The sequence below is a fragment of the Westerdykella ornata genome (genome assembly GCF_010094085.1).
Source record: "Westerdykella ornata strain CBS 379.55 unplaced genomic scaffold EI97scaffold_16, whole genome shotgun sequence".
Lineage (NCBI taxonomy): Eukaryota > Fungi > Ascomycota > Dothideomycetes > Pleosporales > Sporormiaceae > Westerdykella > Westerdykella ornata.
Genome location: NW_022986866.1, coordinates 167,087 through 182,786, shown reverse-complemented (window position 1 = coordinate 182,786; position 15,700 = coordinate 167,087). Strand labels below are relative to the sequence as shown.

The following is a 15,700-nucleotide window of genomic DNA, read 5'->3' as shown; positions in this document are numbered from 1 at the left end:
TCGGCTCCGGCGTCCACGGACGGTATGCCGATCTATGTCGCCCGAAGCAGAAGAAGTATGAGACTGCGGTTTCGACGTTGCTAGGCTGGCACCTGGACGCTGTAATTGTCGATACCGACAAGACAGCCAAGGAGTGCATTCAGTACTTGAAGGAACAGAAGATCGGGCAGTTCAACTTCATACCGCTTGACACAATCGCGATCAAACCTGTAAACCCGAACCTGAAGGGCATGCATCCCGGTATGCGCCTCGGTATTGATTGTATTGACTATGATCATACCTTCGAGCGCGCCATGGCATCTGCGTGCGGAAATGCAATCATCTGCGACGACATCAAAATCGCCAAACACCTGTGCTTCGAAAGACGCCCGCCTGTTGATGTCAAGGCCGTGACATTGGACGGCACCGTCATCTCAAAGGCAGGGACCATTACAGGTGGCCGCTTAGCGACAGATAAATCCAACCAGCGCTGGAACGACCAAGCGGTTGAGAATCTCTGGAAGGTAGTAGAAAAGCAAAGGGAGGAACTTGCTAAGCTGCCCAAATGGGATCGGCGAAACATGGAGGAGGAGGAGCAGCTGCAAGCAGACTTGAACGTCCTCGAGGATCGTATCCGCAGTGCGCAAGCGGATATCAAGGCGTTCGACCGCAACATCGAGAGCAAGAAGAAGGAACTGCAATATCACAAGCAACAGCTGAAGGACTTGCAACCGAAGTACCAAGACGCTGAGCAACGGCTCCGCAACCACGAGAGCCAACTTCAGAGCTACCAAGATGCTGTCAACCAGGTCGCTGATCAGGTCTTTGCCGCTTTCTGCCAGCGTCTGGGCTACTCGTCCATCCGCGAGTATGAGGATCAGCAAGGCACGGTTCAGCAGGAAGCCGCCGAGAAGCGCGTCGAGTTCACCAAACAGCGTAGCAAGCTCCAGAACGTGCTCTCCTTCCATCAAACGCAGCTGAACAGTATCAATGACCGTATCGCCGCTCTCAAGGAGAAAGCTAAGCGCGACGAAGCGAACGTGAAGGAATTCGAGGCTGAGAAAGACGAACTGCAAAATTCCATCGACGTGCTCAACGCCGAGCTGGAAACGTTCCAGGAGAAAGTGTCAGAGCTGCGGGAAGCGCTTTCGGAACGAGCAGCGGTGGTGAACACAGCGCGCAAAGAGCTGAACGACCGCAGCGAGCACGTCCGGGCCGACATCAAAGCCATCGACGCCGAGGAAGCCATCATCAAGCGCACAGCAGCGAGTCGATACGCCCTGCTGCGGAAATGCAGGATGGACGAGATCAAGATCCCGCTTGCAGAAGGCTCCGCGTCACTGAATCAGCTTCCCATGGGCGACAACCGTCAAGATGCCGATGCCATGGATGTAGACGAGGATCCGGACGCGACACAAATCCATCAGCCCGAAGTCGACGACTACGGCATCATTGTCGATTTCGATGGTCTGGACCCCGAACTCAAGGAGGTAAGTACCCCAGTTCATTGCTGCTACCGTGCTGCATACTAATTCCCCTGTTTCCAGGACGACTCCCCCGCGTGCGACGCCAAACTCCAAGAAACCATCACCACCCTAACCAGCACCATCGAAAAGTCCAACCCCAACATGCGCGCCGCCGCCCGCCTAGCCGCGACTCAAACCAAGCTCCAAGAAATGGCCAAGGAATGGGAAGCCTCGCGCAAAGCCGCCATGAAAGCGAAAAAGGACTTTGAAGACGTCAAGCAGAAACGCCTCTCCCTGTTCCAAAAGGCCTTTGACCACATCAGCGGCGAGATCGGAGATACCTACAAGGATCTGACGAAGAGCAGCGCGTTCCCGCTCGGTGGCCAAGCGTACCTCGACATGGAGGATTCCTCGGAACCCTACCTCGCGGGCCTCAAGTACCACGCCATGCCCCCGCTCAAACGCTTCCGCGACATGGAGCATCTCTCGGGCGGCGAGAAGACCATCGCCGCGCTCGCCCTGCTCTTCGCCATCCACAGCTATCGGCCGAGCCCCTTCTTCGTCCTCGACGAGGTCGACGCGGCGCTGGATAATGTCAATGTCGGGCGCGTGGCGAGATATGTCAAGGAGAATGCGAAACCGGGGATGCAGTTTATTGTGATTAGTCTGAAGGCCGGGTTCTTCCAGGAGAGCGAGAGCCTGGTGGGCGTCATGAGGGATCAGGCGAGGATGAGCTCGAGGGTCGTGAGTCTGGATGTGAGTTTCCTTCTCTTTTCCCCATTTCCCCACATTCCTCCCTGTTGCTTGTTGGCGGAGTGCGTCAAAGGCAGAAACTAACCTGCTGTGCAGCTAAGAAAATATCAGCCTTCGTGAGGCCACGGGGATAGTTATGTCGGTGAGTGGAGTGAGACAACTGCTGAGTACTGCACGGATTTTGTCTTTGCTTTCTCTTTTCGGGGCCCCGTTATATCCAACAATTTCCCCGTTTCCATGGCATGTCCTTGCGGTTTCAATGTGGAACAAGTCACCGGGTATTATTATGGACAAGCTTCAGCGGTGATGGAATCTTGATTGCCTACTTCTAGACGGTTCGCTTTTCATGAGCGCAACTCAATGTTGTATGTTCCGCTAATAATACATATGTGAATGATACCACTCGTGGAATTCTAGTCGAGTCTTTGCCTTTTAAACACCGAAGATACGCTTCAACGAGCTTCATACTTTCATGGTCATTATCATAGTCATCGTCACCATCGTCATCTTCTTACCCCTGGGTGCTCCTGGCCCCAAGAGGAAAAGTGAGAACAGAGAGATGGAAGCAAAATATCGAACAGAGAAGAGGAAGGAGTAAAGCAGGGCTCTTCCCCGTCCTCCTCCCTTTACTCGCCCTAACCCTGACTCTGCTGGCCCCAAAACTGGAAATCGGGACCAAGCCCACTTGCCATGTACATACCGCCCATAGCCGGTGCTGGTGCCTCAAAGCCCACCCCCGCTGCTGTTGCCCCTCCGGAAGCCCCCAAACGCGGTCCTGCCGGGGACGAGTGCAGATTCGCAAACCCGTTGCCCGGCACTCCTGGAAACGCATTCAGCAGCCCCGCATACGGCACTCCTGCGCCGCCGGGAGCGGCACTTTGAGCCCAAGTCGCAAGGTCGAAGTCTGCGGCTAGGTGTTGGGGGTTAGTGTACATGGCAGGGTCGCCAGGTTGGGTGTCGAAATGCATATGGGTTGGCATTGAACTGAAGGCGGTGGCAGAGGGGTTGGTGGTAATGCCTCGGTTGGCAGTTCCAGGGTTAGCGGTGCTGGGGTGGGAGAATGGGGAGTGCGACTGAGAGCGGGCGTAGTAGGCGTTGTGGGAGGGCTGGAGGTCGGATAGGTCCTGTGCAGGGAGGTTAGCTTTGAGACGTACTTTGAGAGAATGACGAAGATTTGGTTTGCGTATTCGGGGCTGATACTGATTCAGAGCGTGTGGAGGTTCGGGCGATGCAGGAATGGAAAAGACAACTTACGACTGGATTGTCAGCCCTCGCCGCCAGCTTTTGCAGAATATTGAAAGCGACGTGATACGCCCTGCCAGCCAAGGCATTTGCGCAGGCCATGGCCCGCAGACCCCCGAGGATTTTCTTTACACAAGTCAATTTTTCGGGACGTTCGGGCGATATCTGTATGGTCACCGAGAAGATGTCCAGGAGTAGCGTCGTAATAGCTTGCATGAGGAAATGCACCATGGACCACCACGGGGTGACATAGTAAGCCCTTATGCCGATCTGATCGGCGCCGTCTGGCAACAGACTGGCGATAGATGCAGCAGCTTCCACGCACTCCTCTGACATCCTCATGTTGAATTCATCGGAGTCTTGGGACTGGCTTGGGACGTGGCGGTCGATTCGGCAAAGGCAGGGTCGAGTGATGAGGATCTTGGTACTGTAGTAGTTATATGCGAGCACCATGCGCTCTTGCCGCCACTCGTCATTGACTGCGGCTTTGGGCGACATAAAGTCCAATCCCGGCGTGATCGAGGACGCCCAAGCATCCAGCCGACCCAAAAGGCCCGTCACATTCTTCTGGATGGTCGGCCAGGATTTATTGACCGTGCTAGCACTATACAGATCCGTCAATGCGGCCGCTGTAATCATATCCACCGTGACGAGGTTCCTGAGATAGGTACCGCAGTTGGTCGGTTCATCGCCCTGCGACCAAGCATTAGAATGCCTTCGGATGGCGGCAATTTTCTTTGCACCCACGCCAGATAACGAATCTTTGCGCACATGGCGATGGCGCTCGTTCAGAAGCGATGTGACGATGGATTCCTCGAGGTCGTCGGCTGCTAGAGGCAGTGGGAGCGGCACTGAGCATTGGTAGTCGAGAGCTGCGCTTGGCCGCCCCGTGATTGTGCATAGGATTGTCTCTAAGAAGTGGAGGCCCCACCAGATGCGTGACCTGGTCTCTTTCTGCACGGAAGTGACGCCCAGGTCATCGTTGCGGATGTGCAGGCCCATGGCGTGTCCAGCGCGGATCGCCATGCCGCTCAACATCCACGAACTGGGCGTTTCTCAGTCAGTTCTGTACGAAAAATTGGCCGAACGCTAGGTAAAATGATGTCTCAAGGCATTTCGGACCTTTGAAGAGTCTAACAAATAGCCCAGGGTGCAGAGACGGAGGGCAGCAAAGAACAAAGGCCTGTATCAGAAATGCAGACATCAGTTTCACGCAAGGTGCGGCCGTAAGGAGATTGTGTAGGCAACTCACCTGTTCACATGACCTATGGTCAAGTAATAAAAAGATAACAGTCCTGTGAGCTGAAGCTGGGAAAGGTCAGTCTGCGGATACCACCATGGGTCTTTGAAGGCGAGCGCCCGCGCCCTCGATTGGTAGATGATATGGTCTCTCGCTGCGTCCTTGTTAAACAGGGGCGTGATTGATCTGGAAAAAGAGATACTGACCGTCGGCTCGCCAATCTGCTTCGGCCAGGTGCGAATAAACAGCGCCAATAGCGAAGACGAGGTTGAGCACCGCAAGCGATCGTTCCGACAATGTTTTGGGTGTTTGGCTCCATGGTGAGGCATAATAGTTGTTGAATCTGTTGTACAGACTGAGTTTGTCTACGATGGGGAACGAATTGTGTACAGTCTTCATGTAGCAATCGAGGAGCTGCTTAGCCGACTCGTAAGGGGGCAACTCGGACGGATCAACGATGATATCCAGCTCTAGGGTCTCATTGTCCATGTAGAAGTCCCACCCGTTAGCTGGTTTCGTAGATGCAGGGTTGCCACTGCTCTTGATTGAACGGGGTGCGTCATGGGGCGCTGCAATAGCCTGGTCGGCGGTGGATGGTGGCGTGTATGATGTCGTTGGCAGGTCAATCTTGGGATTATCCGCCAGTTGAAGCAGGCGCCGCACCACATGTATCTCGGAGGTCTTGCCCATGAAGCCTGTTGCTCTCGATTCCGCGGTTTCTAGCGAGTCTTGATCCGTAACGGCCCCCTCGTAACTGGAACCAACCTCAGCGAGAAGGTACGTCTCGCCTCGCTCGTCGTCGGCGACAAAGGAAAATTCCGCGTGAGTCGAGCCGGGGCCGCCATGTGTGGCCGGGGCGTCGATGGCATCGGCCGTGGCATCTTCGAGGATGGCATCGATTTCTCTGGAGCGGGAATGGCCGAGCTGTGAGCGCAGGCCCCTGAGCAGGCGTACCAGGCGTTGGTTGTCCTCGGTGAGTCTTGTGCGGGGTTAGCGGAAAGCAGCGACGGCAGAGGGCGCGAGATGGATTGATGACATACTGCTTGACTCGATCCTTGCGAGCAGGAGCGTAGGAGCAGGTCATGCCGTGCTCGCGGCAGCTCTGGCAAGCGGGATGATCGCCGTTGCACTTGATCTTGCGAGTTCGACAGGCGTAGCAGGCGCGGGGGACGCGCTGGCGGCTCATGGCACCATAGCGACTCGAGTTTGGATGTGGCGGAAGTCGTGGGATGGCCCTTTTGCTGGGTGCTGCCGGAGGTGCGAAAGACATGCAGTCGAGGGGGCGGCCCCGTCGGGGTGAGACGGTCTTATTGACAGAAACGGGGCGTGGGGTTGGGCGAGGAGCAGCGCGTAGGGTTCCAACAATGGCCATCGAGTTCGCTCTCTACATTGACAAGAAGAATAATGAGAGAAAGGATGACACAGCGTCTTGATGTTGGTACCTTTTTGCCTTGGAGCTTGACTACCGCGGCAGTCTAGTCGCGCCAGCTGGGTTGGGTGAAGCTACTGTAGAGCGCGCTGAAGGCCGTGGCACCGTGGGGGAGGGCGCGGGAATCCAGCCGCGGAATGACGTAGCCGTCACTCGACAGACGGAAAACAACTGTTATCGAGGTCCTGTTCAGTTAGTACTGTGTATGGTTGTGGTAAAGGCACCTGGGGCAGTTTGTCAGTCCCATGGTGCAAGTGTCGTTGGAAGAACGAATTAGGTACAGGTTCGCCTCCAGCTGGTCGCCGTCCTCTGTTGAAATGTGGCCCAAGTGTCAGCCAGACCAGATGACGGTAATACAAGTACGGGACGCTGAGTGGCTGGCCATGTGAGGTCTGGAAACTTTGGATCAGGGTGCTCCCGTACTTGTAGATGCAAGTAATTCCCTACGAACGGCCTCGGGAGGCTCTGCCGGAGTCACGTGCCGTGACAGTCTCCATACTTTGTTGGATTCCCCCCTTCTGGTGCTTCTCTGGTTCGTTGATCGGCTGCCTGCAACCACTCTTCTCTCCCCAGGTCCCCTTTTGGATAGATACCTACTGTGTACTGTGTAGACTATAAGTGTATGGACGAGGTGAAGGACAAGCTCTGGGCGCCCAAGTCCCCGAGCACCTCCCGAGGTCCACACCCCACCACCCCTCAACCACCTCTCAGATGTCGAACCCTCCTCTCTCTCTCTCCTCCCCCACCCCAAAGCAAACCCAGACTATTCTCGAGGCACACACGATCGCCTAGCCTTCCATACGCTCATTCGCACCCCCCTTCCATGGCCAATAAACTCTCGGCCGCTGAGAGCCACTATTTCACCAGTAACCCGCCGCCCAAAGACCTCCGCACCACTACTACCCTCACACGCGAGTTCGTACGCCGCCATGCTGACGACGGCCGTCGCGTCGTCCTCGTCACCTCGGGAGGCACCACGGTCCCTCTAGAGCTACAGACTGTGCGCTACATTGACAACTTCTCCGCCGGCACGCGCGGCGCCACGAGCGCAGAGTTCTTCCTCGAGCATGGCTATGCCGTCATCTTCCTGCACCGCCGCTTCTCCCTGTTGCCCTTTTCGCGTCACTACTCGCACAATGTCCGCTCCTTTCTCGACTTCATGCAGGAGGATGACGGACGCGTCGTCGTCGACTCGCAGCATCAGGAAGAGATGCTCCACGTCTTCCGACAGTACGCCCAGGCCAAGCAGGACGGCAAGCTGCTCATCCTCTCCTTCGTCACCATTTCCGAGTACCTGTGGAATCTGCGCGAGGTTGCCCAGCTCATGCGTCCGCTAGGCTCCAATGCCCTCTTTTATCTCGCCGCTGCTGTGTCCGACTTCTTTGTTCCCTACGACCGCATGGTCGAACACAAGATACAATCCAACGAGGAGTTTACCCAGAACCCCATCATGGGAGACACGGCTGCTCAGACCAAAGGAAGTGCTGTACACACTCAAGGTAGAAGCTTGATTATCGATCTCGAGCCCGTGCCCAAGTTCCTCAAGCAGCTCGTCGATGGCTGGGCGCCAGAGGCCATGATTGTCAGCTTCAAACTCGAAACCGATCCCAAGATGCTCGTCAAGAAGGCCGAGTACTCACTCAAGAAATACTCCCATCATCTAGTCATCGGCAACCTACTCACCACCCGCAAGTGGGAGGTCGTCTTCGTTTCTGCCGAGGAGGGCTTGAAGTGGATACGCGTTCCTTCCCATCGAAGGGCCAAGAGCTTCTCCGGCGTCGAATCTCTGGTCGGCGCTGCTGAACTTGCTGCTGAACTTGCTGCCAAGAAGGATGAAGGCAAGCAACCAACCGACTTTATGGAACATGTCCCGCATGGCGAACCTGCCGTGGAGATAGAATCCATGATCGTTCCTGAGGTCGAGGCATTGCACACGAAACTCATAAAAAAGGCCCAGCAGAAAAAGGTGGAACAGAACGGCGCGTAGGGAAACCACTCTTTTCAGTTGCATCGGGATACCACAAGGCCTTTGTAACTTGTCCGTACATATTACTCCCCGGTTATGTGGGTCATCTTGGGCGGCTGCATCTGTGACGGCAAATCCGAACCGACCTATCTAGAGTAGTTTAGAGGTCACACATGCACTCGGCGACTCTGGATGACTGCTTGACCATGCGCCTACAGTGCACACGGTTACCGAGTTATCGTTATATTCACATTGTATTTGTTCTCCAGGGCTTCGTCTCATCTCGTCGATGGGCTTTGTTGAGCTCTCAACACCAAGTCCGCGTTGATGGATATCGCGTCGACTGATTGAAGAAACTGACAGCTACACCGGACTGGCATGTCGTTGGCGGAAAAGCAAGTCAAACCCCTTAGGGGCGGAAGACCACGCGGTCACTCCTCATCAGATGTCCATTATTCGCTGCATAATTGTTGGTCGACTGGTAGAGTCGAAGGCATTCACACTCATCACGTCTTGGCACCCAAAAGAGAATTTGACTCTAGGTCCGTCGATAACGGGTTCGCATTTCCAAGGTGGCTTAGGCAGAGCTCCAACGATGCAACGTCGACTTTTTATGCTGGTTACACTGTCGTTCCCCGCCTCCGATTTCGGTTTGTGTTCCTTTCTCATGTTTATACGAGTCTCCTATTAGATGTTCTGCGCATGGGTAACCGCCCGGGTCGATCGGTATACGCTGCGATCTGTCACAGACTTCGCCTTTGAAAATCGCAACCAGCCCTCCTCGCTCTGATCTCGCGCATACGCCTCAGCATTAGAGACCGTCTTGGCCGGACATCTCATTCTCTGTTTATTGTTTTGCGGTTCTCGCTCAGCCTTTCCGCATCGGGGAGAGTTACATTCCTAGCCTCCAGTACTACATATCTCTCGCAGCAAGGCGCACTGCGTCACCGGTGGCTTTCCCTGTACTGCGTCAGCCGATGCACTGCAGTCTTCTTCCGATCTTCGATTGCGTTTTCTCGTCCTTTTGGTTCCGCTCGATACTTTGGAATCCGTGGCGGTGAGGGGATCTCTGAGAAAGGGTTGTATGGCTTCTATCGCTCCCATGGATAGCAGTGTCGGCGCAATTTGCTTAAGAGCGCTGCCAAACAGATGCCAATCCATTGAGCTGCCCACATGTGGGGACGAGACCGCCATCCCTTACAGCAAGCTTCTCGCCTAGGACTCTGTTCTTGTGGACCACACAGGTAACCGCTCGCAGTGTTGGATAACGCGGATGTGCAACAGACCCCACTGGTTAGGCCCAGGATAAGATCTCTGGAGATCAATACAGATTTTAATGCAGGGGTGGGGTCCATGTTACGCTGACCCCGGGCAAAGCAGATGCTGGAGCCAGCCTCTCTTGATCTGGGATGGCCCTCAGTTTCCTCATAAACAACATGTGTCACTCCCTTGAACCTACAGGCGGGGAATGCGTGTATCTACTGATCTGACGTTATCAAGGTTCCCTTGCCCACTGAATCTCAAACTCCTTTGAGATTCAGTGGGCACCCAATCCTACGCTCGCCCTCAATACCGTCTCAACCTTCATACTCTCTCAAGGATATCTCTAGCGGATGGTCACGACTATGGCATCAACATCTTTTACTCCTTATCATTCATCGCCACTTGCTTCCTCTGCTGAGCACCGCGCATCATCGCCCTCGACCCTTCGACGCACTGCCAAACTCTGGGACGAATACGAAAGACGAGCCATCGAAAACGCAAAGAGAAGGGAAACAACATGCGGAACTCCTCTTCAAACCCCGTCATCTCAGCGCTTCTCCAACGGCACCTTGGTCGACATCATCAAGAGCTACGACCCAACCGCATCCGCAGCTTCAACCCCTAAACTCGACTTCGACTTTCCCCTCCGAAACCACCGACACAGCACTCCTTCCACATCCGTACCCACAACCGGAGTTGCAGTCGCGATATGTAAAGCCTGCAAAGATCCTATTGATTCTACATCCGGAGTCTGCGAAGCCTGCATGAAGACCATAATCATTTCTCCCTCTTCCAGCCCATCTACACCCCTCCTGAGTCCCTGTAGTCGAAACTTCGCATCCACGGACCTCCCGAAACTACATAAAGAGTCCGCTTCCGGTAGCACCACGCCGGCCGCTTCCTCTTCTCCAGGACGGAAGACCTACCGTCCAACCTCGCAACTCACCGATCCTCCTATCCGGCTCTCCTCCCTACACGCCCTCGAACCCAAGAAGCCTTCGCCCTATTCAGCAACAACCTCGTCCCAGCAATCGACCCGTAAAGCCTCCCTCACCGATCCGAACGAACCTTTTCTCCGCCTGCAACTTTCTCGGAAACCGCTCCCTGCTACTCCCCACCCCTTAGCGCCAAGCACACCATCCTCAGCTGGGCGTCCTTCTCCAGACTCGGGCAGACGCAAGCGCCCCTCGAGTTTGAAGCCGGTTCCTACGCCACCGCAGCGTGAGCAGGGGCATGGCCACGCGCACGCGCATTCCGTGTCGCATCTTCCCGCGTGGTCTCTGCACTCGTCATCATCTCATCCGTCGCCTCATTACCAACCCTCTACCAGCCTTCACCACCATCCCGTATACCACTACCCTGGCTCGACAAGAACATCTGCACCCGCCTCGCTCAACCGCGCCTCCTACATCCAGAATGCAGTGTCCGCGTGGGATGACTGGGATTCTGATGATGAGGAGGAAGACAAGGTTGGGCTGGTGGGGTATTGGAAAGGAAGGGTTTGGAGGGGGAGTAGTGGCAGTTTGGCAGCGGGTGGTCATGGAGAGGAGAAGCAGACGAAAGCCCGGGGAAAAAAGAAGGCCAAAGAGGGCAATGGAGCGAAAAGTGAGGAGGAGGAGGAGCAGTCAGGAGCAAATGGGAAAAAGGGGAAGAAGGAGAAGAGGAGGAGTGTGTTTGTCAGGGTGATGAGTTGTGGGTGGTTGCACGGTTGTGGAGGGGAGGGGCGGTAGACAGTAGGTGAGGGTAAAGGACTGGGAGTAGGATATCGAAACTGCTGTTTGGCCTTGGACCGTTTTCATCGGAATAGGGGCAACGAATGAGGTTTCTGGCGTATTCGTTTATGAGAAATGGGTTATGCGACGCACATGAGGTAACGACGGGAATGGCTACTGGGACAAGGAACAAAAGTATGGAGCACACGCGGGATTCTCGAAATGGTTTTCGATCTCTACAGGCTAGGATATCCTACTACACGCTCAAGGCTCATGTTATAAGTGATTCTCGGCTGCGCTATGCAAATCTCTCCCCAACCCGCCACCCCTTCACGAACGCCCTGACCCCTTCCACTCCCTCACTCCCTCATCCCAACCCTCATTCTCCGCCACGGCCCACTCCACAGCCGCACCCACGTCTTCCACAATCTTACTCGGCCGATGCGCCGGCTCTGTGCCCTTCGTGTACACCCCCGTCTCCACCAACACACTTACCCAATCCGTCCCATGCCCGCTCTCGAAGCTATTGCCCCCCAGGATGTCGCTCTCCGGATTATCGCCCACCATGTACACTCTCTTGAGGGGGCCCAGCTCATCCGGGTTCGCGCCCGCTCGCTGGACGAGTTCGCGTCTATGCGCTATCAATATCTTCTCGGCGAATTCGTACGTCGGGCGGTGCGGCTTGCCCAGGACCGTCTTCTTCAGCTCGACCCCGTTCCTCTCGCCGCCCGTGACGGCTGCCCAGACTCCCTCGAGGGCTGCGCGAAATCCGCCCTGGCCGAGGCGCGGGAGGTGGTACTTCGCCGCCCAGAGTAAATCGGGGTTACTGAAGAAGAGCGGGGGTTGGGAATCTCGCTGGTAGCCCTTATTCGGCAGGTTCGGGTCTCCGTTTCTAGGGGAGAGAGTGCCGAGGATGCCGGCATGGGAGAGCAGGACGTCCTTCACGATTTGCGTGTCCAGTCCCCAGTCGCGGGGGTCGTTGAAGACGAAGATGGCGTCGATCTTAAGCGACTTGGAAGGGTTGTGCGGGTCTATGGGAGCGGGGAGCGGTCGCGCGAATCTGCGGTAATAGCCGTCGAGGAGATGGTGGCTGAAGGGCCAGATGTCCGGATACGCGACGAGGATGTCGCCGGGGGTGACGACGGTCCCGAATCCGTAGTCCTCGGCGACGAGGCGGCACTTGTCTTCGTCGCCGCCGAGGACGAGGATGGTCTTGGATTTGTAGGCGTGCATGTCTGCGAAGGGGGTGTGGGATTGGATGAACATGGATGTAGTGAGGGGGATGTCGAGCTTTTGGCTGAGGTCGCGGACGCGGTCAGATTCGTGCTTGCCGCCGCCGTTGGTGAGGAGGATGAAGGGGATGGAGTGGGATTGGAGGTAGGAGAGGGCGCGGTGGGCGGTGGGGAGGGGGTCGGAGCTGCGGAGGAGGACGCCATCGATGCTGGGCAGTGTTAATGGTCATGGAGAGAGAATCTGGGTGGTTCGAATTGTTATACTCACTCAAAAGCAAATCCAAAATCTGGTATGCGGGTGGAGGGAGCTGAAGTGGTCTGAAGTGGGCGACTCTGCGGCCTTGGTAATCGATATGCAGCACAGGAGGAGAAGGACGGTAGGAGTGAAGGAATTCCCTGGCGGGATGTCAGGAGCCTGTAAGCTCTACATATTGGAGTCGCTGAGGACGCCATAATGGGGGTACAAGTAACGGTATTAATAGGAGGACAGAGCAGAGCCATGGTGCTCATCCTGAGGTCGATCCATGGATGTCCGAACCCCAACAGCAGGCTATGGTCCGAAATGGCTTAGCGTCTCACTCGCTCCCGCAACCCTCATATGACCCCGGTCCACATGCATGCTCGCCGCCACACGCGACGTCATTGCATTCTGCAGTCGGTGGTTGTCGGGAAAAGGAGCCGCAACAACGATAGTCGCCGCGACTTCTTGCTTTCCCAAGGACGCAGCGTAGCCATGCTGATACACGACATCAAGTCCATTTCAATTGAACACTTCCAACAATGACAGACGCAAGCAGCAGCACCTCCAACCCAGGCAGCTCCAACCCAGGAAGCTCCAACCCGGGCAGCTCCAACCCAGGCAGCTCCGACCCCTTCTCGAGCTCCAACCCCTCCTCGAGCTCCAACCCCTCCTCGAGCTCCAACCCCTCCTCGAGCTCCAACCTGTCCTCCGCTCCAGCCAGCTATGGAACCTCTCCCCCCGACCTCTCTAGCCTCCTTGCCCGTCCGCCCATCCGCCGCGCCCGAGCCCAGCTCAGCTGCACGCCTTGCAGAGCTGGTAAACTGAAATGTAACCGCGAGCATCCCGTATGCGACCAGTGTGCCAAACGCGGGAAACCGGAAGCTTGTCACTATGTTCCGCCACCGCCCAAGAACAAACAAACGCACAATATGCGCGGCCGAATTCGAAACTTGGAGAACCTCGTTGTGACTTTGATCAACCAGAACGCACAACGGCGGCCTAGTGATGCCGCTCAAAGCATGCAAAGTGCGCCATCGGTGGAAGGATCGCTGAATGACGTTACCACGAGCGAGGGAGGATCCCCAAAAGACGTTGCAGAGGAAGAGCCCCCTAATGTGGACTCCTTCGGCCAGTTGCGCATAAGTCACTCCGGCACCGAGAACTATGCGGGGCCGGGGCACTGGTCAACCATACTGAAGGAGTTTGAGGAAGTCAAAAAGACCTTGGACGACGATGACTGGGCCGATGAGGAACAGCAGGACGAATGGGATTACCTCAGTGCTCGCTCATCCGTCACTTTCGGACTGCCCAGGCCTGTGAACAAGACGTCCCTCATCCAGGAGTTGCAGAGCATAGGAAAGGAGGTCATAGACCGCCTTCTCCCTCTATGGTTGAACAGCGCGGATCCTCTACTCTTCATCATACACCAACCGACTTTCATCAAGGATTACAACCAATTCTGGAGCGACCCATCTAGTTCCTCGGTCATGTGGATCGCTATGCTGTTCAGCATCATGGCTCTCGGGATTATCGTGGGACCTCGCAATCCAGGAATGACGGATCCTAACAAATCGCGCGGTTCGCAGGGCCCGCTCGAGGACGACAGCGACAACCTCGTTCGCGCCGTAAACAGATTCCAACAACTGGCCTCGTCAGCTATGGTGCTTGCTGATATTGCAAAAGCGCAGCCCTACACTTTGGAAACCCTCATGATCTACTCAGAGTGCGACTTCTTGCGGAGAGACGATCACCATACAAAGGCGTGGCTGCTCAATGGGGTCGTGGTGCGTGTAGCTCTACGCATGGGCTATCACCGAGATCCTAGCAACTTCTCAGGTGTATCTCCCTTCCACGCAGAGATGCGAAGACGCATTTTCAATACACTTTACATGTTGGACACTAAGATAGCCTTTGTTATCGGCCTGCCAACAAGTATACGTACGTTCGACAACGATGTCAAGCCCCCACGGAACTTGTACGATACCGACATATCCCCGGAAATGAAGGAGTTGCCGGAATCAAGGCCAGATACCGAATTGACGCCTGCTTTATACAATATCACCAAGCTGCGGATAACAAGAAGCCTCTCAGAGGCAGTCGAATTGACGCAGAGGGTCGTTCCGCCCAAACGTTCCGATATCAAGGAAGTGTACAAGCGCCTGGAAGAAGCCCATCAGTTGGTGCCCGAGGTGCTACGTATTCGCCCGTTAGAGGAATACGGTGAAGACAGCGCGGTACTGATTCTCGGATGCTTCAACATAGAGCTTCTCTACCAGAAGGCCCGGATCGTCTTGCACCGCCACTATCTGATTGCCGGTCAGACAGACCCCAGATTTGCCGAATCGCGAAACATATGCGTGGAAGCGTCGAAGGCGTCGCTGCAACATCAGATGACCATCTTCCGCGCATGCTGGCCGGGAAGCCAACTGAACAGAGTATGGTGGTACATGTCGTCTTTCAACACCTATGACTTTCTGTTGGCGGCTATGGTGTTGTGTCTGGAGTTATATTACCTGCAAAAGACGGATAGTTCATCACCCGAGATTCCCGGTCTACTCGAGTTACTGGAAGAGACGCGCAGGATTTGGTCGAACAACCGTAACCGATATCGAGAGTCCTTCAGAGCAGCCCAAGTCTTACAAACCATGATCACTAAATGCTCCTCAGACAGCGAATTACCGCCAGATGCACAAGCAGTCCTGGATGATTCTGACCAGAGATTCACGCAAGCACACATAGAGAAAGAATGCGCGCCGGGAAGTGAACCCGAAGCCCTCCCCCCGCCGATATGGAACACGTTCTATCCTACCACTGGAAACCCGCCCGTTGAGCAGCCTAACATCCCCAACATTGACTGGTCCGCCTGGGACGCCACAATGCAGGGCCATTCAAATATGCTCCCCCAAAGGAACTGGGCCGCTCCTCAACTAGATCGTATGGAGGAGATGAACCAATGGATGGATGTCACGGAGGACGCTACAATTGATGTGGACGCTCAACTAGACAACATGCATGAAGGAGTGTTCCCTTTCAATCGCCCTGGTTCAACGCCATATGGCTCGACGCAGAACTACTCTTGGCCAAATTGGTTCCCGACGTAGAGCTCTCGACTGTGCTCCTGGCCATAGCGCCTGGCACCGCCCGCCACTAGTATTGTCCAACTGAAGAACCTTCCTC

At 55.5% G+C, this 15,700-nt stretch overlaps 5 protein-coding genes across 5 annotated transcripts; 3 read left to right on the top strand and 2 right to left on the bottom strand.

The window, feature by feature from the left end:
- Positions 1 to 2,491: 2,491 nt before the first annotated feature.
- Positions 2,492 to 6,521, bottom strand: EI97DRAFT_434582 (uncharacterized protein). Its single transcript, XM_033798667.1, has 5 exons — positions 5,721 to 6,521; positions 4,887 to 5,659; positions 4,693 to 4,834; positions 3,453 to 4,485; positions 2,492 to 3,322 (listed from the first exon to the last, which is right to left on the bottom strand). Exons 1-5 carry the CDS (start codon positions 6,050 to 6,052, stop codon positions 2,834 to 2,836), a joined length of 2,769 nt encoding a protein of 922 aa, XP_033652557.1. The 5' UTR covers positions 6,053 to 6,521; the 3' UTR covers positions 2,492 to 2,833.
- A 411-nt stretch (positions 6,522 to 6,932) lies between these two features.
- On the top strand, positions 6,933 to 8,096 carry EI97DRAFT_380182 (phosphopantothenate-cysteine ligase-like protein; the record flags this gene model as incomplete). The annotated part of the gene is made up of 1 exon (XM_033795745.1): positions 6,933 to 8,096. One exon carries the CDS (start codon positions 6,933 to 6,935, stop codon positions 8,094 to 8,096), a length of 1,164 nt encoding a protein of 387 aa, XP_033652556.1.
- A 1,382-nt stretch (positions 8,097 to 9,478) lies between these two features.
- On the top strand, positions 9,479 to 11,519 carry EI97DRAFT_84943 (uncharacterized protein). Its single transcript, XM_033803151.1, has one exon. The coding sequence runs from the start codon at positions 9,689 to 9,691 to the stop codon at positions 11,066 to 11,068; it is 1,380 nt and encodes a 459-aa protein (XP_033652555.1). The 5' UTR covers positions 9,479 to 9,688; the 3' UTR covers positions 11,069 to 11,519.
- On the bottom strand, positions 11,258 to 12,787 carry EI97DRAFT_434580 (HAD-superfamily hydrolase). The gene is made up of 2 exons (XM_033798666.1): positions 12,551 to 12,787; positions 11,258 to 12,491 (listed from the first exon to the last, which is right to left on the bottom strand). Exons 1-2 carry the CDS (start codon positions 12,733 to 12,735, stop codon positions 11,381 to 11,383), a joined length of 1,296 nt encoding a protein of 431 aa, XP_033652554.1. The 5' UTR covers positions 12,736 to 12,787; the 3' UTR covers positions 11,258 to 11,380.
- Positions 12,788 to 13,296: 509 nt separating this feature from the next.
- Positions 13,297 to 15,030, top strand: EI97DRAFT_350010 (uncharacterized protein; the record flags this gene model as incomplete). The annotated part of the gene is made up of 2 exons (XM_033794829.1): positions 13,297 to 14,811; positions 14,914 to 15,030. Coding segments are annotated over 2 exons (1,632 nt in total), but the record flags the coding sequence as incomplete, so codon positions are not given.
- Positions 15,031 to 15,700: the final 670 nt, after the last annotated feature.